We start from the raw sequence: 24582 nt of genomic DNA, 5'->3' as shown, positions 1-24582 counted from the left end.
GTAATAGAAGATTACAATCTAAATGTCCATTAAATAGTAAAATATATGATATGTCCACAGAATGAAATAGTATGCAACTGTGAGGAAGAACCAGGAAGCTCTTAGGAACGATCTCCAAGACATGTTGTCAGAAAAAGAGCAAGGTCCAGATTACTTGCTAAAGGACAATATAGTTCTGTTTTTAATGGGATTCAGGGAAAAATACATGTTCATATAAACTTACATATGATTGCTTATAAGAATTTGAAAGAAACTAATAATAATGATTACAGGGGCTGGGGTTGTGGATCGGTGGTGGAGCACTTGCCTAGTATGTGTGAGGCATGTGTTTTGATTCTCAGAACCATATATAAATAAATGAATGAAAATAAAAGCCCATCAACAACTAACACAATATTTTTTTAAAAAATAATGATTACATATTGGAAAAAGTAAAGGAAGCTAGACAGATGCAAGGCAGAAGTGAGAAAGAAATTCTTCACTACCCTTCATACATTTTTAAATTTTCAAACAAGGTAAATTTAGTCTTACCAAAAATAAATTAATGAACTTTAAAAATTTAAAGTGTGCTGTCACAAGTGTCTTCACCACTGACTCATTATTTATAGGGAATATAATTTGGATTGCAACCAACCATGTGTACTTGCAAGACATTTACAAGACAGTTGATTAAACTTGGGATTCAGCAGCCAACAGAATAAAGTTACATTAATTATCCAGGCTCCTGCAGAGACCAAAGCCAGTAACTTGGCCTCATTAATGAAATTACTTAATACTTTAGTTAAATGATTCTACTGTTCCTAGTAAAAGGCATTATTTTATTATCACATTAGTATAGTAGTATATTATACTACACTAATAAAAGATGCAATGGCACTTTGCTACAAATTTTGTAGTCATCTTTTCCAAACATCCTATCAGCCCAACCCTATTCAATATTGAGTCAAGTCAGACATAATTTAAAAGACAAAGTCAACTAAATAATAAAAGTAAGAAGGATATCTAGAATCATCTGCACATTGGTCAAACATCAAAAAAACTTATCAAGTGAATGTTTAAATAGGCACCATAATTTGATTTTTGTCAAGGATGCCCCATGTACATTTTTTATAATGAAAAAGTACATTTCTACAATAATTTAAACTTATAAGGTAAAGATACAGAACTCTGCTTGAACTCATATTCATGTGAGCTAGGTGCCCATCATCAATAGCATCTTAAAAACTAACAGCTTAAACATTCTTGTTAACTTAGCAATTTAAATTGTCATATCACTGTAACTCTGGAGGTCGGTGATGAAAAAAGAATCTCCAAATGTGCCACATTTTCTGAAGATTAGAAATTAAAATGTAGCTTTCACTTAGATAATGAAGTTAAACTTCTTTATACATTGTAGCATGAAACCGCACCAAATTTAAAATGTTGCTAGCAAGGAATAAGACTGCTGTCCTGCAATTCTGCCTTTGGGTCTTCCCTCTGTGAAAAAGTGTTCAACATCCCTAGTAATTAGAGAAATGCAAATTAAAACAACTCTAAGATTTCATCCTTCTCCAATTAGGATGGCTATTATCAAGAACACAAAAAATAATAGATGTTGGTGTGGATGTGGGGAAAAAGGCACACTTTTACATTGCTGGTGGAGTTGCAAATTGGTGTAGCCACTCTGGAAAGCAGTGTAGAGAATCCTCAGAAAACTTGGAATGGACCCACCTTTTGACTCAGTTATCCCACTCCTTGTTTATACCCAGAGGACTTACAATTAGCATACTACAGTAACACAACCACATCAATGTTTATAGCATCTCAAATCACCATAGCTAGATTGTGGAACCAACCTAGATGCCCTTCAACAGATGAATGGACAAAGAAACTATGGTATATATACACAATGGAATACCATTCAGCCATAAATAAGAATAACATTATGGCATTTGCAGATAAATGGATGGAATTAGAGAATATCATACTAAGTGAAATAAGCCAATCCCAAAAAACCAAAGGCCGATTGTTTTCCCTGTGAATGATGATATATAATGGGGGGTGGGGAGGAGGCAGGGTGAGAGAAGAATGGAGCAACTTTAGATTATGTAGAGGGAAATGAGAGGGGTGGGTATGAAAAATGGTGGAATGAGACAAACATCATTACCCCAAGTACATACCCAAGTACATATATGATTACACGAATGGTATGAATCTACATCATGCACAACCATAGAAATGAAAAGATGTACCCCATTTTTGTACAATGAATCAAAACAGTCTGTAAAAATAAAAAATAATTAAAAAAAAAAAAAAAGAAAGAAAAGAAAGTTAGCTCAACTGTCAACTGCTGCTCCACAGCAAACCACATCACGCAGGTGATAGAACCTGGGTGGTACTATCGGCAAGGGTTCAACATCTTCTTCAAACCTGATGTTTTCCTTTGAGATGTAAAAAAACTGGTTCAGGGAACTAAAGGTCCACCTTTATTAGCCTACTCAGTCACATAAAGAGCTTTGAAAAAAAGATTTAGAACAGGTGTGAAGGAAAATACACTTTGAGCAGAAAAATTGCTTATCATGAACAGAGTGAAAATTCTCATTGCTATTTATTTCATTTACTGGCAAGCTATAATTGATGCTCTATCTCTGTGTTCTGTGAACAGATTAATACTAAAAAAAATGGTGTTAGTCACTTGTGTTTTCTTGAACCTTCATTTACATAATGACACATCTGTTTGCGTCACACTAAAATATCTAAAAATGATCAGCCTTACTCAAAGGGACTTAAAACTAATCCAAACTGTGAATGTTTAAAACTAATATTTATTGCATGAAGGATTAATATAATACCAAGCAAAGCTAACATAGGCCAGTTTGAGGACACTTATCCTGCTCAGGTACACATATAAAATATACATTGAAAGAATGGACATTTTTTTAAGCTGTTTTATCTTAACTCCCTAAGGTCACCCTCCCAGTTATCTCAACTCCCTAAGGTCTCCCTCCCATTGTCTCAACTCCCTAAGGTCACCCTCCCAGTAATGGGAACAAAGCCCCTAAAGTTGTTCCAAGAAACAGCCCCAAACAGAGAGTAAAAGAGTAAATTGAGCCAGATAGCTAGATAGTGCTCAAACAGTAGGATTACCAGAAACTATTGACCAGAATCTACACCCTGTTGTAAAACATAGTAAAACATGTTGTATGTTATCAGCAAACCCGGACCCCCTTTGAAATTTCCCAGCAGCTTTGTCCCCCTTTTCCCTTTCATGTGCGACCCCTCCTGATGTGTGGTCTCTGCCTTTATAAACCTGCAAGATTTTCTGCTAGGGACTCGACTCCTTGAGTTGGGTCCCAGCGCGCTGGAATAAACACCTCTTGCGGTTTGCATCAAGTGACACCTCCTGCGGTTGATTGGGGTTGCCGTCCATCCATGGGACAGAGTTGGGGTTTCCTTTTTGGGGGCCTTACAACATCAGGCATGGGCCTTAGCCCTACATGTTTGTGTAATATTATATAAAACATGTCAGTGGAAAACAAAGGAAAATTACACACCTGATCCAAACTTTGACAATGATTTGAGGCATATTTCTGTAAGCTCCTATAATAAACATTCCACTTGTCTTCCAGAGGATTTTGGCAGAACAAACTAAGACATAGCCTGAATTGTTATAAAAGCATTAATAATATGACTAGTTTGTTATTTATGTAACAATTTCTCTAGGAAAAGACTCAAAGTGACTGTATGATAGAACAAGACTTTTACCATCCCTTCTTCACTAATTGGGGGTGGGGGGAGGCAAAAGGCAATACTGAAATAATCTAATTGGCTAAAATTTTTAATTTTTTAAAAATGGTGGAATTTTTTTTCTTGGGGGAAATTTATGCTGCAAACCTTTGGGTAGTAAACACACATACACACACACAGACACACACACACACTATATGTTTTCTATATTTTCATGTATGTGATGGGACAAGAATGGCTAAGTCCAGTTACTTATAATTGTATATTTCCAAATATATGTGCTGATTAATACATACATACATATACATATATATATACATATGATTGCCCCTCCCTGCTCCACCCCAAATTTCAAAATAAAACTAAATGAAGGTATTGCTTTAAATCAATCCAGTGACAAGAAAGGAATGGATGACTAGGGGGAGAAAAAGTTCCTTAGAAAAAAGGATTATATCAATTCAAATTATTTTCAAGAATACTAAAAAAATTAGGGGCAAATACCTTGCAAGATCCTGTTATACCTGATGAATGAATTGAGTGCTTAGAGACATTTTTCAGGTTCCAAACATAGAAATATGCTTTGCTTCCTTTCAAATGAGACTCTTTTGTTAGTCAAACCAGTCCTGCCTTGCCACAATTCAACATGGCTGAGACCTTCCAGACAGCTTCCCAAACAATTCACCTGTGTTTTCAGTGGTTCTCAGGATCCTGGCTGCACATTAAAATCACCTGGGGAATATTTTAAAGTCCCAGTGCCCAGACCAATTAAATCAGAATCTCTGGAAATAGGACCAGGCATGAGTAGTTTTTACAGTTCCTCTGGTGATTCCAATATGCAGTCCAGGCTGAGAAAAGCAGCTGTTGACAGCGTCTCCTAGCATAGTAAGTGACATGGACATTTTCATTTCTGAAAGGGGAATTCTGTTACTAGCTCACAGTAATCTCTGCTGCAAAAGTGGAGAATTACTTTTAGCCAAAGAAAACTGGCTGTGATTTCTGTAGACCTATCAAGGTGATCCCTTTCAGTAGGAAAATGGGTAACTGATTTTTCCACACCCATTTGCTTAGCCAGATCAGAATCACCTGAGGGCTTGTCAAACCAGAATGCTAGGCCCCACCCCCAGAGTTTCTGATCCTGTAGGTCTGGGGTGATGCAGAGATTTGATGATCCTAACAAAGTCCCTGCTGATGCTGACGCTGCAGGCATCTCTCAGAACCTTTACTCTTAAAGAGACTCGCGATAGCCAGGAGTGGTGGTATATGCTTGTAATCCCAGCTACTTGGGAGGCTGAGGCAAGAGGATCATTTGAGCCTATAAGTTTGAGACCAGCCTGAATACATAGCAAGACCCCATCTCAAAAAAAAAAAAAAAAAAAAAAGAAACCAAAAAAAGCTACATTAATAAAAATAAACTAAATAAAAACAAAGAGACTCAGTAAAGGCTGTCATTATCCATTATCCACAGGTTATGGTACAACAGGTCCAACTAAGCCAACAACCCACCCAAGGCAATGGAGTTTCCTGGAAATGGTCTTCAGGGACCATTCATAGAAATCACCAAGGCATAGGTTGCCGAACTAGTAGCTAAAAGCAAGGCAAAGATAAAGAGGTATGTGATTCTGTCAGAGAAAATGCCCAGTTCTCTTTAAAATGGGCTCTACCCTCAGCTCTCTCTATGTGATGTGTACAACCTCTGAAAGCTTTAAAATTGTACCAGTCTTACAAGAGGCCCCAATTAAAGCTCATTTTTAAACATGCAGTGCTGCACATGCCAAAAAAAGTAATTAAATAAATTGTTCCAGCTGAGGGTGTAGTTAGCCAACTGCATCAAGCAATTCATTTACAGATCCAAAAAGGCAGCTTCCTTGCCCTCTGACCACTCACACCATAATATTTAGCCCTAATTGGAGTACCACAGTATTAATTCTTTTTTTTAAAAGTGCCTCTCTTGTTTCTGATGTCATGTTTTCCTAAAGTTCCCCAGTGAGCTGTCACTAACTCAACACCTCAACTAGCAAATGCCATCTGAAGCAACCAATCTTTCTGCCAGTCCTGCAGAATATCTTACATGCTCACAAACCTGTGGGTTTTCTGCAAAATACTGGATGCAAGGATTTTGTTTGTTTTAAATAAAAGGGAAGAAACAAATATATTAAAGAATAAAGTTTGATCCAGAGAGGAATATCAAAAGTAAATATCCAATGTCACTTTTGAAGAGGAAGGCAGCTCTAATTCATTAGGTAATTTTTCGTACGTCCTGCTAGCAAATATTGTTAGTTTAAGTAACAGATACATGCATTGTAAGATGCTTGCCATTTTAGAAGAGCTCTACAATGACTTTAGGTTTGTTTTTTAACTAACTGTGATTAAAGCACAAGATTGCTTTAATCTTGATTGAGCAAGATCAGTACTAAAAGTCAGGGAAGCTTAATTGTAGTATTTAGTTTACTGTTGTGGTACAGCAGCATCAAAAGAAAATAAGAGTTTTCAAATCTTTACCATCATCATTGTAAAAGAGAATACTATACATCTTAACTCATCAGACATTGGCAAAGCAGGACTTCCTTGAGCTTGGACATACACTGTACAACTGAAAAAAGATCATGTGTGTTCCCAGATTCCACCTGGGCAAAACAACTTACCTTTAGGTCCCCTCAAACCAAGAGCACCAGGGGGACCCTTAATGCCAGGGAGGCCACGAATTCCCATCTGACCAGGGAAACCATTCTCTCCAGGGGGGCCAGGGGGGCCAGGAGGGCCAGGTCTCCCAGGGAGACCGGCGGCACCAGAGTCTGGACGCTTGAGACTAGCAGCCATCTCAGCAAAATGCTCTGAAGATAATAAACAGAATAACCCAGAAAAGTCAGAAACATGAAAGTGATTCAAATGAAAAGAGAGGTATTCCAAGTGCCTTGTTTTTCTAAATGTGTCACCAAAACTTGGAAGACTTTTTCCATGGGCTTTCTGCCAGGAAGTTTTGCTGGTCTGCTGTGTTCGGCTCTCCTGATACATTTGGTTCTGCTGTTTTGAGACAAGGGCGAGGAGTTTGAAGTGCGGGGCTTTGGGACCAGTGCTGCTCTGCAAAGATGAGTGTGTCACTTGAATCCTAGCTGGGTATCTGAAAACCCAGGATGGGAAGAACAATGGGTTTCTTAACATGGGTGGAAGTCATGTCCAGAAGCTTTTTAAAAGCCAAGGGCATTGTCCAAAATTAGTATTCAGACACCATTTGGGACCTACTGTCAAAAACTAAAAGCCATTTTGGTTTGAAGATATTACATAAGCTGAAATATCATGAGGATTCATAGTTTCTTATAAATTCTTCCCCTCCATTTTTTTCTTCATGCTTAGAATAGACAACAATCATTAAAATATAACCTTTTTCTTGGGAATGGTCACAGTCTGTCTTAAAAATTAATAACTGTGTGGGCTTTCTCAGTAACCATTAAATAGATTCAGAATCACCCACTAAATCCATGGAATACAAGAAAATCTCCCCATTAAAATGCTCTAAAGGAAATGTGCTAGTATAATATTTCTTAAAGCTTTAGGATTCTAAGGAGAATATGAATTGGAACCAATTTTCTGGCCCACATTTTAAAATTCTTTAAATGTGAATATTCTAAATTTGTTTTATTCAAGTAAGCAAAAAATCATAATTTTCTTGACATGTAATGTTTAAAACTGAAATAAACTTTCAAGATAAAATTCTGCAATGAAGAGACCTATGTTGTTTTCAAATATAGAAGTGTTCATTTCTGGGCTGGGGTTGTGACTCAATGGTAGCGCACTTGCCTAGCACATGTGAGGCACTGGGTTCAATCTTCAGCACCATATAAAAATAAAAAAATAAAATAAAGATCATCTACATAAAGGTCCATCTACAAAAAAAAAATATTTTAAAAACAGAAGTCTTCATTTCTTTCCCATTTGATTCTGGAAAACTCTGCAAGTTCATGAGACACACTAGACTGTCTAGTGAGCATACGAAAGAAAAGAATTTCTTCAGCACAGAATAAGATAATTTTGTTAGAAGGCTCAAATGTTACAGGATCTCCTCAGGGTCAAGATAATTTTGTGCATCTTCCTTTTCTGTATGGTTTGATAACAAACAGCCATTGCCACAGCTATAGGTAAATGCAGAGTAAGATTAACAAATGTTATTAATATATTGTCATTTTGGAAAAATGCTGGTCATTGCTTCTTTACATATATTTTACATAAGTAGAAATAATGTCCTTAGGCTCCTTACAGGCTTAGAACCTGGCATTTAGTTCTCAAATTATTTAGAGAGCTCCTAGGCACTCCAAGAAACATACTAAGTGGTAGGATCTTAAGGAGAGACACCTGAGAATTTGTGTTCAAAAGAAAATTCTGTGTGTGTGTACTTTCTTGTAAATTATCTCTACCCCCTGGGGTTGGGGAAGAAGGAAGAAGAGAAAAGAAAAAGAAAGCAGGCTAACACGAAAGTAATATTTTACTGTGAGGATATAAGCTGTGTGGATAGCAACAACTGAATAAAAAGAAATTGCCATTAATGTTACTCAAAATCTCCCACCCTTAAAGTACACAAAAAGCCACTGTTATTTGCACACCTACAAGAATAAAATCTCAAGAAGCAAGAGTTTATGGTGGAAAAAGTTTAACCATTGTGATTTATTTACCTTGCATGACTCTCATGCAAACCTGCTTAATGTGCTGATCTGTCGGTGCTCTACCCTGGGACAGGAAAGAAAAAAAGGCAGTTTATCCGTGGAACCATAAAGAGAACACTGTTAAATTGTAAACTGACAGACTCTGCCAGGAACCAGGTGGCTGAATTTATAGGAGAACTTGCAGCTAAGTAGCTGAGATCTAGTCTAGCCCCAGTGCTATGGGATGGAGCTTCTAAAGGGACACTCACCGGAGGGCCCTGGATACCAGGCAGTCCCGTGGCACCCTGTTCTCCCTGCACACCCCGTGGTCCAGGAGGTCCTCTTGGTCCTTCTGCTCCAGGAAGCCCCCGACTTCCTTCAGGCCCTCTCAAGCCAGGCTCCCCAGGGTTACCCATCTGAAACAAAATAGTAAACTATAAAACCAGGGCTAGACACAAGGACTGTGCCTGCTTACTATTAATGAAATTTGGGGTTTCCCTACATTTTATCTCCTAAGAGGTCCCCTGTAAGAAGTTAGCACAAGTTGCAGACACATATTACCACTACCAACTCACCAGTCTCTGAGAATCTCAATTCAAGTAAACTATTAAAAATCTATTACTTATTATTCCAAAACCTTCATTGGAATACTAGATTATAAAGACCATTCTTCATACCTCAAGTCACCTCCTAAGAGCAAGTCACTTGTGTTTGAGGTTTTTTTTGTTTTTGTTTTTAATTTTGTTTTGGAGCTGGGGATAGACCCTAAGGCCTTATACATGCTAAGCATGTGCTCCACACTAAGATACACACACCCCCAGCCTCTGCAAGTTAGTTTTTAATAATGCCTATTAGCATTCCTCGTCACAAGAAACCTCACTGAGTTCCCACAAGATATGCTATTTGGGTGTCAACATAAAGATAAAGATATTTTCAAGAATACATGTTATTCAGCCTTTATAACATTTTTTTGGCTAATCTGAAGATACTAGGTATATCCAGGAACTCAATGCACTTAAAATGCTATACTTAAAATACTGGGCTAAAAAAAGCAAGTTGACAGTTTTTTCAAAGAAAATTGAAATCTAAATATTAAAGAACTTAAACCCCTTATTTCCTCACAACAAAAACATTCACAACTTTGGCTTTGCTCCTGAGAACAGATCACTAAATGCATTTGAAAGAATCCTTGTCTACAATAACTGCTTTTTAAAAAGACTAAATTAACTCACTTTTTTGTGAAACTAAAATTTGTCCAATTCTCCTGGTGGAATTTGTGGCAGAGTAGCTATAACATACTGTTGTTGGAAATAAGAATGAGAAGATAAAAGGACAGGAGGCAGCTAGTGTTCAGGATGTGAAGCAACTCCATCCTGTGTTTTTTCATATGCATTTATCTAGGAAGAGCTAACTCTTTCAAATATTCAAATATTTTAAACCCAGGGGAAGAAGGTAATGAAGCAATGCTTTCACTAGGTATCCAAATAAAGCCTGGCAAGTGTGCTTTTTCCAACTTCGTGCAAAAAAATTGATATTCATCTAAGCCAACTTGCCAAGATTGCTTCTATAAAGAAATTACGGCTTAAAAGACTTCCTGAAAGACAGTGTCAATAAGCAGAGCTAAATATATACTATGAAAGACTGCGGAATTGTCAGATTGTCAGGTGCTCAAGTGCAAAACTATAACAACTTCTAAAACAACCCAAAGAGAAGTCAAATGAACTAAAGAACTGTCAGAAAATAAAGAGATCAAATCAAAGCGTACTCTTTTCAGGCAATGGTTGAAATATTGCTAGAATAAGGGAATTTTGGATGAAAAGATTAAGGGTCAACATGCCCAAGATATCATAAGGGCCCTGGATCTTTGGGAAATAATTCCTCAGTCGAAGAACAGTACAATGAAGTAGAACAGTACAACTTTGGCTTTGTTCCTGAGAGCAGACCATTAAATGGATTTAAAAGAATCCTTGTCTACAATAACTACTTTTTAAAACAACTAAATTAATTCACTTTTTTTGTGAAACTAAAATGGATGAATTTCACAAATGTTCAAGATGAGATTAGAGAAGCAAAGAACACTTCCTCAAAGGCTTCATATACCATGCTAAACAATGATTTTATTCTATAAAATGTTATTCTTGAAGGGTTTTAAGCAAAAAAAAGGGTGACATAACAGGTTTTGCCATTTTATCTAGATTACATTGGCTGCCATGAGGATAATTTGTTGGATGGATGCAGAGGAGTAGGGAATATTTCAGAAATAGGAAGGACTTGGAAGTTAACTAGAAGTTGGTGGTAGTGCATTTGAGATTGAAATCCTAGCTTTATGTTTTCTCTTTATACCATCAGTTTCTGATGGTACTAAATGTGTATTCCTCTTAAATTAGCAAAACACTTCAGGTTTCTTCTAATTAGATCTATAATTCTAAACACATCTAATCTCTGAGAACATTAGTCTCTGTAATATGACAAAATTGAACATAAGATCATTTTCTAGTTTTAATAATTTCCTATTATATTATGTGTTATGCCTCTATATTACTTCCTCAGCTAGAACATGCAGGAGATTAAGAAAATTGCTGAAATATTTTGCAGTAATATAACTGCCAATGAAATTCAATTATTCTCTCGTCACCACAAAACACAAGTTAGTGCTTTAAAAATGACACGTTTGGGGAGGAAATTACAGTATTATCATGGAACATTCATTGACCCATTTATAATGTGAAAAAATTTTCCTTTAGAATGACTAGTTCAAAAGGTAGATCCATTTACATGGTTGTTTATTTTTTCTATTGGATTACTCCATTACCTAAAGAATAAATTTAGACATTTATTTCCTTGAAGGAAAGTTCTTTATGAACTTTGTAGAATGATTTCATAAAGCAGAGCATTACATTTTATAGCTTTATTGATATTTTTAATTTTTTATACCATTGTTATTCATTATACTTACAGATCCCTTTGGGCCTGGTAATCCTATATCTCCCTAAATCAATAAAACAAAATTATATTAGAACAATATATTCACATTTGATTGTTTCCTAAAAACATTAAAAAGTCTATTGTGCTGATGAAATATAGAAAACCATGAACAGATTAACCCTGGCACTGCAGAAAAATATTAGACTCAATATTGTATTCTAGTCCCAGTTATGCTATTTAACTGTGACACCATGTGAGCAAAGTAACCTCTCAGACTTTGGCTAAATGATCTGTTAAATAACAGGGTTGAATCGGAGTTCTCCAAGGTTCCATCCAGATCTAAAATGCTACTCATCAAAAATTAAAATGTGTAGGTCCAAAGATAAATCTGTTTTAAAACACAATAGACACTTAAACCTGTCTATTAAAGCTTCATTTTTTGTAATTCAAACAAAATTTTCAACCCCAGAAGTCTACAGATAAAATATGAAAGCTTATAGGTTTTAAAAAAAATGAAAATCTCCCATAAATAATTCTAGATATGAGTTCAGCTCAAGTGTTAGCACACCAGGCCATATCCAATATAAACAGAATTATTTTAAAAGTCCTTAGTCCATAAAAATGAACAACCACAAAAGAAAATCAAGTAGAATTCTACTATGAATTTACTTGACAATTAGAAAGCTTCGCCCAAATCAGATGTTACATTTACATTTATTCTAAATCCTGAAAATCTGAATAAAGCAACATTACCAGAACTTTGTGCTGTACTAAAAGCTCTCTAACTCTATTCCATGAGAAATATACCATCTTGACTCCAAAGGACCAAAACATAGGTTTCCATACTAAGTCATGTTAGTTTGTGTCAAAACTATAATGATGAGTCAGCAGACTAAGCAGTTCTAGCAGCAAAGATAACTTGTTCTCTATCTTACTGCTTTTCTGGAAATTTAGCAGTGTCAATCTTTACAGATGGAGGTCACTTCTTTGGAGGGTTTCAGAGTAGAAAGAGTACCCTTGGTAACATTTGTAAACCTCAAATTCCTAACTATAATAAATGTCAATATTATTTCCATGATCGTACCATTCATAGACTCTTACATAGTCCTATAAGAATCACCTTGAACATGTAGATACAAAACCACAAGAAAATTCCCTATCGATAGGGGAATTTTCCAAAAGTTTAAAGTCAGATTTATCAATTGTGGGATGTGTCCTCTCTGCTTTATTTCATATTGGCTATAATCTTGAGAGCCTTTTAACTTAGAAAAGAAACATCTTAGCTTTTTAAGAAGGTGGTAAGGATAAAACAGTGTCAGAAAAAAAGAAAAAAATACACATTTCCAGTACAGCTCAAAATCTGTAAAGTTTCACCATTAACCAGAAGAGAAAAAAAAAAAATCTTACAAGGTCACCCCTTCCTCCTGCTTCACCTTCTTCACCAGAAGCACCCTATAAATTAAGATAAGAGGTCACATTTTAAATTCTTAGCCTCATGGGTCAACTTTAACCAGTCAACACTGATAAGCATTCACACATGCCCAGATTCTCCCAGGATGATGCAGCAGTACAAAAAGCTGTCAGTGGTTTTCCAATCTAGCTGGCTGGTTCAAACCAAAAAAATAGGCTAGAGAAAAACCAGAAGTTGAGATTTGAGTTTCAACTATTTATTGAATTTAATTCAGTTAATTTAATTAAATTCACGACCATATCCTGAAATTTTGAAATTCAGTAACCCTTGAAAAAAGGGCTCTTAGAAAAGACAAAGGAACCCAAGGAAAACACGAAGCATAATTCATGCATAGACTATTTGCTAAGGTCTTGATCAAGAAAAACTTAAAACATTATGATGTGCCCATGGAAGTCTCCCTCAGACATAAGTAACTCAACTTGGTGAGCCAGAGACAAGGCCACTCTCTCCAAAGGAGGAAAAGTGCATAGTCTAGGAGGTAGAACTGTCATTAGCTCGAGCATATTGAAAGAGATAGTTCTACTCATGCAGCTCAACTCTAGGTTTCATTCACTATAAAGCACACCAAGAAAAACTGCAAGTCTCCATTGTTTTAATCACATCCATAAGCAAGCCAGTCCCTCCTGGTTGTGACATGGCACATACTAGACACTGCATTTCATACTAATCAAATACTACAACTTACCTGTTCACCCTTTGGACCCTGTTCACCAAATACACCCTGTGATGAAGAAAATATAGTACTTTTTAAATATTTTGAACTCTTTATGTAATTTCAAATGAACCAACTCTGCATATTGGGCTGAAGGATAAGCACCAGTGTGGATAATGTGATGGGAGAGAACTTCCCCACTCCTCACCTCCTAACAAGAATGAGGGAAGACCTACAGAGGCTGCCAATTGTCCTAAGAACCTCTGGTAACTTGGGACATTGTAGGATCACATCCACATACAATACACTAACAGGAATATAAATTTAGAACTAAATATAATGCATAACTGCAACTGAAATTTTTACTTTTCTCAGACCTTTTCTTCCCTTTTGATAAGTTATTCTGTTTTGCTTCTTAATCTCAACTCCCAGTAGTTTAACATACCTTTTTTGATAACTCTCTATGACAAATCCTAGGAAAGTTCTTCACTGGGCCAAAAGTAGCTTTGCTTTTTCCAAATAGTACAAATTACCCTTCCAAATAAAGAACTTTCTGTAGTGTTGGACATCTTACCCTGTCACCTTTCATTCCAGGAAGTCCAGGGGGCCCAGGCAAGCCAGGGAGGCCAGGGCTACCAAAAGATCCCTGGAAAACAAACACAAAGTCCCCAGAGTTACTGTCTCTGCAATGCTGGAAGCTCACCAGTCAAACATGACCTTGGGTGTGTTGGCTCATGTTTAAAATAGATGGACTGTGGTCGGTTTAACTCTGCTCCTCTGGTTTGCCTCTCTCCCACACTCTCAAGAGAAGAGGGGCCAGTTCCCTCCCTCCCATCTGAAGTCCTCAATTCCCTTTGCACTCCTTGCAACAGTGGGCTCTTTCAGCTGAGCCCCCACAGTGGCACTACTGCTTCTCTTGCTGTGTAAACAAGCGCAGCACAAGAAGTCAAAGACAGCATTCACTTACAGCCATCCCAAATTCCAAGAACAACCAGAGGCCAAAGGTGGCACTTCATGTCTCTCTTGGTTTTAAAATGTGTACTTCAGACTGTACTGATTAAAACCCTCTGAGGATATCCTAGATATAATTTAAAATCCACATTTATATTTCCACACATTTGCATAACAATGGAAATAAAATATAACTGATTAAATGATCTTTTATCAATTGTTTTTCTCTCCTTGCTTATTTTTAGAAATGTATTCTGTTTTGTAGAAAGCGTATCAATGTCTGCATATTGGAACTATTACTTACCAGTTTACCTGGTAGGCCTGGGGATCCCACTGGTCCTATTTCCCCTCTACTGCCCTGCGAAAACACAAACATCTCTTTGAGCTAGGCACGTGACCAAAATCAAACACTTCATTACCATATAAGTAAAATAACATTTTACCTAAGCTTTTGTTTCAATATAAGTCATCAAACTATTCTCCCATCCTTCAACTGTAGGCAGAGGCTATCACACGGAGCACCTACATGATCCTCTGTGTGCATCTTTCATTGGGTGCCCTATGCTGTTCACTGTGGCTGAGACCACTGGAAATATCTGACTCAGGTACATGAAATGGCAAATAGTAATTGTCAGCCTCTATATAACATTCTAATTTATTTTGACTAATTATATGCATGTTTTATCCCTTTACTTAGACTGTGTGTTCTTGAGGTGTTAAATACATATTCATTTGGAATTCTTCAGTAACTAAAACAGAGAATAAATTTTCTGGTCTAAGAAGCAACATTTGGCAAATGATCTCTAACCTCAAAAGAGTGCAAAAAGGAAGCACAAGATAGAGATGTTTACCTTTAAATTATTATTGCACCTTCAAAAAGACACAGATGGTAAAAATGTATGAAGTTTCTGAGATAAAATTTTCTTTTACTCATTCTTACTCTATTAGGTACAAAGATAAACAGACCTTAAAAGTTGTGATTCATGATGAAGATAACTAAAAACAACACTAATTTGATTTGTGGGCTAATTTTGTTTTTTTATGTAAAATCTAAGTTTCCAAATTTTTATTTGAATCTCAAAACATTTGAGAAAAGGAGACACATGAACTCTTCAACTTTTTTACTGAAAACTTCTTACATTTTTATGCAGTCTGGTAAAAGCTTGTTTTATATCTAACGTGTTCAACTAAATTGAACATTGAGGTTACTGGATAAACAATCACAATTCCTGGATGATGTATATAAAAATCTCTGAGTTAATCTTTCTTTCAAATGACAGCTTCACTTCAATGCTTAATATTTATAAATGCTTCTGATAAGATTATTCTGTTCTGACCCATATGCTATTAATTCATCTTTAATTGAACAGGTGTCATGACCCATAAACCTACTGAATTTTCAATTTCCCTAAAGGATTAAGAACTGTTGGCCAAATTACAACAGTCTGTGGCTATAAGCTATAATTTCATAGTAGTCATTTCATATGACTTACAGGTAATTTAAACTAAATGTCCTGAAATACTTTCAACAATTTTGGTATTAACAACCTGACTGGTATATGACTTTTGAATGATACATTTTCACTTTACCCTCATAGGCCTTTTGGAAGTCAGAGGCAATATCCACCCTGTGAGGATGGATGCTGGAAGGATGTCAATCTAGATGAATACCAGATACTACAATAGATTCTTCTAGTTGTCTACAAAGATTGGGTTCTACACCATTAATTTGGCCTAAAATTAAAAACAGATTTAATTCAAAATTCAAAACAGATTTCCTTCAGTATATCTGCTCTCTTGACATTTTAAAATAATTTCTCAACTCCATTGTAATCAGGATCCTAAATGTCATTGAGTTAACATGACTTTAACTACAAATAATTAATAATCATTGATGGAAAAATCATAATAGCACAAGAGGAAAGGTTAGTTCTTGACAAAACATCAAATAGTCACTAAATAAATGAATCATTATGCTATCTTATCCAAAATAAAGATGATTAGTGCACTTCTTTTCCATAATCTGAAAGGCTAAATTAAAATACAAGATTGTATAAACTCTTTATGCAATTGTATAAACTTTTTTTCTATTTTGGCAGGATCAATTATCTTCCCAAAGACAAAGACTTTCTCTGTTGGATACTTATTTTCCCCACCTTTCGAAAGTTCTTGTTTTTCACTTTCTAAGCATTTTCCAGTCAATGGAAGGCCTTAGGTAATACTTAGGAATGTCTCAGAGCCCCATGATAGATGGCCTGCTTTGCTGAGCTTGTGTACCCACGCAAGCCCTACACAGAGGACCAGGAGAAAGACCAGTGGCATTGTGAGCATGTGCTCCTCTGCTACTACACAGATAGCAGGTGGCTCTTCGTTCTTATTTCCTAACATCTTATAAATCCTTGGCCATTCTAAATGGTGTTTTCAGTTTGTTCTGTTCAGGAACTGAGGATTGAACTCAGGAGCATGCTATCACTGAGCTACATTATCACCCCTTTTTATTTTGAGACAGGGTCACACTAAGTTGCCACGGCTGGTCTTGAACTTGCAATCCTCCTCTGTCTCCCAAGTTGTTGGAATTACAGGCATTCACCACCATGCCCATCAAAATGTAGATATTTCTATAGATATCACCTCTCTGTGAAAAAACAGTATTGTTTATTTTCACAACAGTGACCAAACAGTTGTGAACAAAGTATTAGGCCAAGATTTTCTGAAGGCCATTCTTCCAATTTCTGTGTACTTCAAAAACCTGAATCCCTTCTTGAAATTCTGGAAGTCCACCAAGAAGCTAAGATGAAGATGAGTAGTCAAAATATAAACAGTAATCTCTAAAAACCTGGATTCATCTAAACACATTTCACCAGGAATAATTAGCCATGTTCCTGGCAACACAAGTGTGCTAAATAAATGATAAACCTCTTAAGTCTGGCAGCCATGGGGATAATCACACTCTCAGGCGAGGTCACTGGAGGCTGGCAGGGAAATGGTTATTCTTCACGGTGGCTGTTATTTATAGACCTATACCAAGAGTTCTGATTAGAAAGCTAGTGCAGTGGAGCACCTGTAGTCCCAGGTATTAGGAGGCTGAAGTAGGAAGATCTCCTGAGCCCAGGAGAGTCAGACCATCTTGGGCAATGGAGCAAGACCCTGTCTCAAAATATAAATCAATAGGAGAGAGAGAGAGAGAGAGAGAGAGAGAGAGAGAGAGAGAGAGAGAGAGAGAGAGAGAGAGAGAGAGAGAGAGAGAATGAGAGACCATGGGGAGATAGCTCAGTCGGTAGAGTGCTGGGTTCAATCCCCAGCACTGCAAAAAAAAAAAAAGAGAGAGAGAGAGAGACCATAACAGAAGACTCCATGTTTCTTTTGGACGCTCTGTTTTCACATACATCTCTGAAAAGTTCAGGCACACCTGTCCAATTCATCCTATTTAAGAAACCAATCAAGGCTTTTCAAAAGATGCAGATCTGCTATCCCAACTGTGACGGATTCCCTGAGTTCTTCAGCAGGCATTGCACTGGATGTCCTCCAGCACTCCATCCTCCATTCCCTATGGTAACCTGGCCCTCTCTGCTCCTGATTCTGGATCTGGGGTAAGACCCAGGAATCTGTTAGGGTTTGTGTTGTTTGTCTTTACCAGCTTCACTTAGACTTTTGGTAAATGCTTAACACAAATGTTCTATAAATACTACATTTTAAAAAAATGTCAAACATCGTGTCATGATTTGGCAAGTAAATCACAATGAAAAAACATGCTGCAGAGGTATGACTGGAGCTGCAGAGGTATGAAGACTGAGGAGATGAAGTTGTGGATGTGACCCCAATTGCCAGGTTTAAAACAGGCTTTGCCATGCATCAGCTGATAATTTCAGGCAAGTAACTTAACTTCTCTGTGCCTAAGTTTCCTCGTCTATAAAATGGAAATAAAAACAGTATCTGCCTCATAGGAGTTTTGTGAGGACTGAATAAGATACATAAATGATTTTAAATAATGCCTGGCTCATCATCAGCACTCTAGAAGTGTTAGTTATTGTTGTTATTCCAGGCAATTGCTAAAGAAATCACACAACAACATGTTTTTTAACCAAATGTTTAACTAAATGTTCTTTGCCTTTCAAATCTTCTACATCTCTTTATGTCTCTAGCCTTTATGTCTCTGGTGTCTGGCAACATCACTGACCACTAAAGCAGGAACCTTCTTCATAAACAAGTATTGGATGCTACTTTGTAAAAGTCATTTTCCTAAATAAAGACAAATAATTCAAGTTGAAGGCTTTACTTTTGTAATGGAACTATTAGACACTTGAAAGATCACAGGAAACTCAGAAAATTTAATTACACTTATGTTGCCAGAATTATTTCTAAAAATTATGTATTTTATTTCATCACATTCTAACTTGTAATGACTGTCACATTTGCCGAATTACCCAAAATGCTAACTAGATGCAGAATGAACACTATCTTTAGTACCTTGCCAATTTTAGAAGTGAAAAATTATAAATCACTACACTTAGCCAATTCTATACACTAAGTGCCTCTCTCTGGCAAAAAGGATGCTGATGAGCCCAGAAGATCAATCATGATTTTTTTACTCTGTTGCTTTTGAAAATCCATTTTCATATTAACATTGAAACATCATATTAGTCCTACTACAATAATAACTTTCAGATTTGTTATCAAAGATAACTTCAAAAATGATTTCTTAAATGTTAACTTTAAAAATGATAATTTTATAGCATTAAACAATTTTTATTTCTCTTCTAGTATAGGTTTAAATATTCCCTCATACTGTCTAAACTCTAACCATCACATACATCAGCTTCACAAATAAATTGCCAAGGCTTAGGTGAGATGGAGGGTTGAAAGCTCAGATCATACAATGACATACTACACGGGGACCTCTGTGTTTAAGGATGTTGTGTTGGGGTCAAGGTGAAGGACTAAAGAGAAATGCAACAGGTTTCTGTACTCTAAGAGCCTATGGTCTTCAGAAAGCTGATCACTGCTCACCCCAATCAGAACCATGTGAGCAGACAAACAATCCACTCAGCAAAACACAGGAAAGTTCTGAGAGGTCTGATAGATGGGCATGGACTAAGAACCGCTGGAAAATAGGACCGGATCAGAGGCCAGGTTACTTGCCTGCTCTAAGCCAGGAAACGCAGATCAAATATAAACTAAGAATAGTATGTTGAAGAAAGCCAGAGCATGATCTAAGTGGCAGAGATGGGTGCTCATATGAAATCACAGGAGGGGCCAATTTTTTTAAATAATATTTTTTGCTGTGTATTAGCAAAGGTTGATGGATGTATCACTTAATTTCAAAGACTTGCTCCCAGGAAACACTAGAAATATGTTCTCTTTCCTTCTACTTGATTTGAAAAAGTTGCAGGAAAAAACCATCAAACTTGTAAGGCATAGTAGAAAATATGTAAATTTCTCTACCAAACTAAGCTTAATGATGTAAAATGAGACAACAAATGTACTGTCAGTAAGAAGATTTGGTGTTAAAACATTGGTCCAGAGCTATAATATTTATAACTTATCATGACATTTTTCTGAAAAATTTATAGAAGGTGAGAAGTCAGTTATTACCAATGAAAGCAGCATAGCAGGATTTATTATACCTTTGATTCAATTCATTTCAAGAAACATTTATTGAGTTCTAGCTGATGGCAGACCCTGAGTAAAGAGATGTAAGAAACACAAAGGTGAATCAGACATGCCTCTGCCTTCCTGCTGTCACCCCAGCATGAGGTACAAAGTGGTAAAGGGTTACAGAGTTCAGGGTAAGGAGAGATCACTTCAATCTGGGCAGTAAGGCATTAATTGAAGATATTTCCATGATTGAATTAACATTTAGATTACATCTAAGAGGGGACTTGGAATGTTGAGTCAAGAAAATGGAGAAGAAAGCCATCTAAATGTGGAGTCTGACATAAAGGAAAACAGGGAGGCTGAGAAGTATGGAGAGTATTTGGAAATTTGCATGGAATCCAACCTGACCTGACAGAGGATCTGAACAAGACAGAAGTGAGAATTAAAACTAAGAGGTTAACAGACACTAAGAAACTTTCTCTTCTGGTCAGTGGAAATCCATTGAAAATTTTAAATAGGAAGAAGAAGGGATGATGGAACCTGTATTTTGGAAAGACTAACATGTGGGTATATACAGACTGGGGCAACATCATTTCCCAGGGCCTTTGGAATTGTGTTTGGCACTTTGGTTTGTTCCAATGAGTGTAAAGATGCTCCTGGTATTCTAGAGTGGAGGCCATGGATTCAAGATGCCCTGCAATGTACAGGAGTCCTAAAGAAAAGAACCAACCCAGCCAAAATACCAATAGTACCCTGCTAGGAAACACTAGTAATAGAGGAAAGACTGGAGATGGGAAATAAAATCAGGAGACAATTGTAATAATCCAAGCAGTAGGTAACCACCTGAGCCAGTGGGGTGGAAATGGAAGTAGAAAGCAGAGTATAAGATATCTTGAGAAGGGGCTGGAGTTGTGGCTCAGTGGTAGTGCGCTTGCTTTGCATGTGTGAGGCACTGGGTTTGATCCTCAACACCACATATAAATAAATGAATAAAATAAAGGTCTCTGAACATCTGAAAAAAATTTTTTAAAAAAGATATCCTGAGAAGAAGACAAAGTCAGCAGGTCAAATTGAAGAAGGGAAATGTGATGGAAAAAGAATGCCAAAACTTAAGAGCCTCAGTGACAGGAAATAATGGGAAGAACTTAGACTCTTACAGAAATTAAAAAATCAAAACCTGAAATTCAGTCCCCAAATCCTACAATAACACAGCTTCTTTTGATCCATCTCACTTCAAGTAAGGAAATCAACTGTCCTGATCCCCATCTGATGCTTTACTTCCAGTTCTTCATTGCTTTATATATCCTTTGGCAACCAGCTAAGCACTCTCTACTGTGTGTGGCTTTTTGTGTTCAATGCATGGTCCTGATATACCAAGGGGGCTAGGTCAATGTTTCTTCTACTACACACAGCTTTCTGCTCAATATGGTGAATAGTGGATGTAATAGTAAACATTCTTAAAGTTCTAATGTTCCCACACTATGCAATCTCCCTGGACCAGTCATATAATATCTTATATTATTTTAGAAAGGTGACCTGGCTATAACCTCAGTGCCTTGACAGTTAATTTGTGGAAAGTATTGTAATTATAAAATCACAAACTTCAAGAAAAATAAAAAAACACTCGAGTGAGCAAGAAGCATAATTAGGAATAGAAGCTGGTTTCTTTGGCCACAGAGAAACTTCAGGAAACTACCTGGTAGTGGTCAGTTGACAAACATCTTTAAGAAGTGGAAAAATCCCACTCTCATGCTACAGAACAACTGGAAACATTCACTATTTTCAAGCTTGAAAATCTTCACTCGACATACTTAAGAAATACTTTAAAAGAGTTACAATGATATTCAGAAATATTTCTGTGTTCACTTGGAGTTTTTTTGTTTTTGTCCAGAAGACTAGAAATTAAAGTATAACTGAAAGCCAGAGAGCATTTTTTAGAAGTCAAATTTAAGTGCATGATATTTAATTTTCTAAACATCCTCTCCATAAGGGTTAAATTGTACATAGTGAGAAAATATATATTGTTGAATCTGCTGTAAAATAGACAAGTTTATAAACTTTCATGTAAGTCTGGCAGTTTCTCGAGAAGTTAAATATAGTTACCATATGACTCAATAATTTTACTCTAGATATGTGCATAAGAGAAATTAAAACATATGTCCACACAAAAACTTGTAGACAAAGTTCATAGCAGCATTACTCAAAATGGCCAAACATTTATTCAGCAATAAAAAGGAATGACAGGGACTGGGGATATAGCTCAGTTGGTAGAGTGCTTGCCTAGCATGTATTAAGGCCCTGGGTTCAATCCCAGCACCACCAAAAAAAAAAAAAAAGAAAAAAGAAAGAAAAAGGAATGACATGCTGATATATGCTATAGCATAGATGAATATAGAAATATTATGCCAAGTGAGAGAAGACAAGCATTTTTTAAATGCTACATATTAAATGAATCCATATACATGAAATATTCAGAACTGGCGAACATATAAAGACCGAAAACAGATTTCTGGTTGCATAGAACTGAAGGGACTGAAAACATATACTGAATGACTGTCAATGGGTACAGGATGTCTTTCTTGTCTTTCTTGAGTGAAAACATTCTCCAAAATTGATTGTGGTGATGGTTGCACAACTATGTGAATATACTAAAAGCTAATAAGTTATTTTGACTAAATGGGTGAATTATATAGCATGTGAATTATGCCTTAAAAAATGCTGTTTAATAGCACTAAAATATTTCCTAAACAAGGGATGAGAGCAGAAACAATCATGGTGCCTCTGTTAAACACCTCATTTTTTTTCCATTTTCTGAAAAGAAATATTGCCTATCAAAGTAGCATTGCCATTTCATCATTTATCTAGAATACCATGTGCTCAAACAGCAGAAGGCAATTGCATATGGATGAACCAGTGGTGGAGCCCAGTAGGGCACTGGGAAGGCACTACAGAAAGTGAATACTCACAGGAAGGCCCCGGGGCCCTCGAGGTCCCACCTCTCCTGGAGGCCCCTGTTGACCCTGTTATGAGAGAGACAGGCAGAGAAAAAACATTAACAACCTCCTGATAGCAACAGGTTATAACTGACAGAAAAGTAAAATGACTTCTTACCGGTTTGCCTGAATTTCCCAATTGACCAGGCTTCCCTGGAGCACCTGTGTTACCCTAAAGGTGAAATGCAACATTCAGACTGTAAATTCTGACTGTAAGTAAGTCTAATCATCAACCTGCCTCACCAAGACAGGGAATTGCATATATTTTAATAGCCTTAATCTCCTGATTTCACAGTGAGAATTTGGGAGGATGTAGAATCCCTTTCTTGATGAATACTAAAGTTCTTCATATTTAGTCTTATATTTAAAGTCAAATGTCAACAAATGAAGATCTTTAGCCTTCATTGAAAGCAATCCCTTCAATTCAAGGATTTTTTTCTTTCTTCACAATATTAATTATGTATATATTTCCTTTACCATTTTTACCTCCAATCACTTCTTTGACCCCTTGTAGCTCATACCAGCACTATTAAAATTTTTAAGAATCAAATCAACATGAGGAAACAAGGAGATGTGCTGTTGAAAAAACCCTGCCAGCAAACTTTAGAGAAAGGCACACGTCGGCAAAGGCCATCTCCTTCATCAATCTCTCACAACCTGCCTCTTAGGAACCACCTCTGTTCAAGATGCTATGGACTACTATGATTGAAGATCTGTACTCACATGCTCTATATCTCTATTTCTATATGCTCTATTTCTATATCATTCATATTTTATCTATTTTCTTCTAAAGCAAAGCTAGCCTTTATTTTTTTTTCTTTCACCTACTGTGTTTTATTTTGTTTGTTTGTTTGTTGTTGTTGTTTTTGTTCTTTTTGCAGTGCTGGGATCAAATCCAGGGCCTTGCATATGCTAGGCAAGTGCTCTACCACTGAGCTATGTCCCCAGCCCTTCACCTATTATTTTTATCTGGTTGCACTTTAATTATGCATAGAATATAAACACCCATTGACCAGTATGTGGACAAGTGCCTAATATCTTTTTGATTTAAGCTAAACTATCTTGATAACACTCATGGGTATATTTTCAGTATTCACAATATTAGTCATATGTCTTTACCATTTCCACCTCCAATATACTTTTTTGAGCCTTTTTACCTCATGCTGACGCTATTTAAAAAATTAAGAATAAAGTCAACATTCCTATATAATATCTTACTTGTTTTAAGTAGTAAGGTACAATAAAGTTTTCCCTGTTTTATCCTGACAGAGGATGACATTTTCATGAAGTAAGTCAAAACAACTTCCAACCACTGGGAAAAAGATTAGCATTCCAAGTCTCAAAACTTTTACTTTTTAATTTTTCCCTGGGGTTAAATATAAAGTAAAAGGCAGTTAAAATTTTACAAATTTTATAAGAAAGTATGTTAATAAAATAATAAATAAAATATTAATTTAAAAGTTTAGTCTTTTACCTTTTCACCAGCAACACCCTTTGCACCAGGAATTCCAGGTACACCCTAAAAGAATGCAAAGGGAATCTGCATTTAATAACCTCATCTGAGAATCTGTGAGCTGCCAACTCCATTGCACACTGCTAAAAGGCTGAAGGAATCATGATAACCTCAAAGACAGT

The 24582-nt window shown here is 36.5% G+C and overlaps 1 protein-coding gene across 2 annotated transcripts in view; it reads right to left on the bottom strand.

Annotated features, from left to right (window-relative positions):
* Positions 1-24582, bottom strand: part of COL9A1 (collagen type IX alpha 1 chain) — a 143559-nt gene that overhangs the window by 10076 nt on the left and 108901 nt on the right. For both annotated transcript variants that reach the window (XM_079146528.1, XM_079146527.1), the window contains 11 exons: positions 24422-24466; positions 23066-23119; positions 22921-22974; positions 14664-14717; positions 13983-14054; positions 13442-13477; positions 12693-12737; positions 11317-11349; positions 8630-8776; positions 8391-8445; positions 6369-6557 (listed from right to left, as the gene is read on the bottom strand). In XM_079146528.1, coding sequence (XP_079002654.1) covers positions 6369-6557; positions 8391-8445; positions 8630-8776; positions 11317-11349; positions 12693-12737; positions 13442-13477; positions 13983-14054; positions 14664-14717; positions 22921-22974; positions 23066-23119; positions 24422-24466 — 784 coding nt within the window. The remainder of the gene's footprint in view (positions 1-6368; positions 6558-8390; positions 8446-8629; positions 8777-11316; positions 11350-12692; positions 12738-13441; positions 13478-13982; positions 14055-14663; positions 14718-22920; positions 22975-23065; positions 23120-24421; positions 24467-24582) is intronic.

Source organism: Sciurus vulgaris (genome assembly GCF_902686455.1).
Source record: "Sciurus vulgaris genome assembly, chromosome: 7".
Taxonomy (NCBI): Eukaryota; Metazoa; Chordata; class Mammalia; order Rodentia; family Sciuridae; genus Sciurus; species Sciurus vulgaris.
The sequence above is the reverse complement of the archived record's forward strand: the minus strand, read 5'-3'. Positions and strand labels throughout refer to the sequence as shown.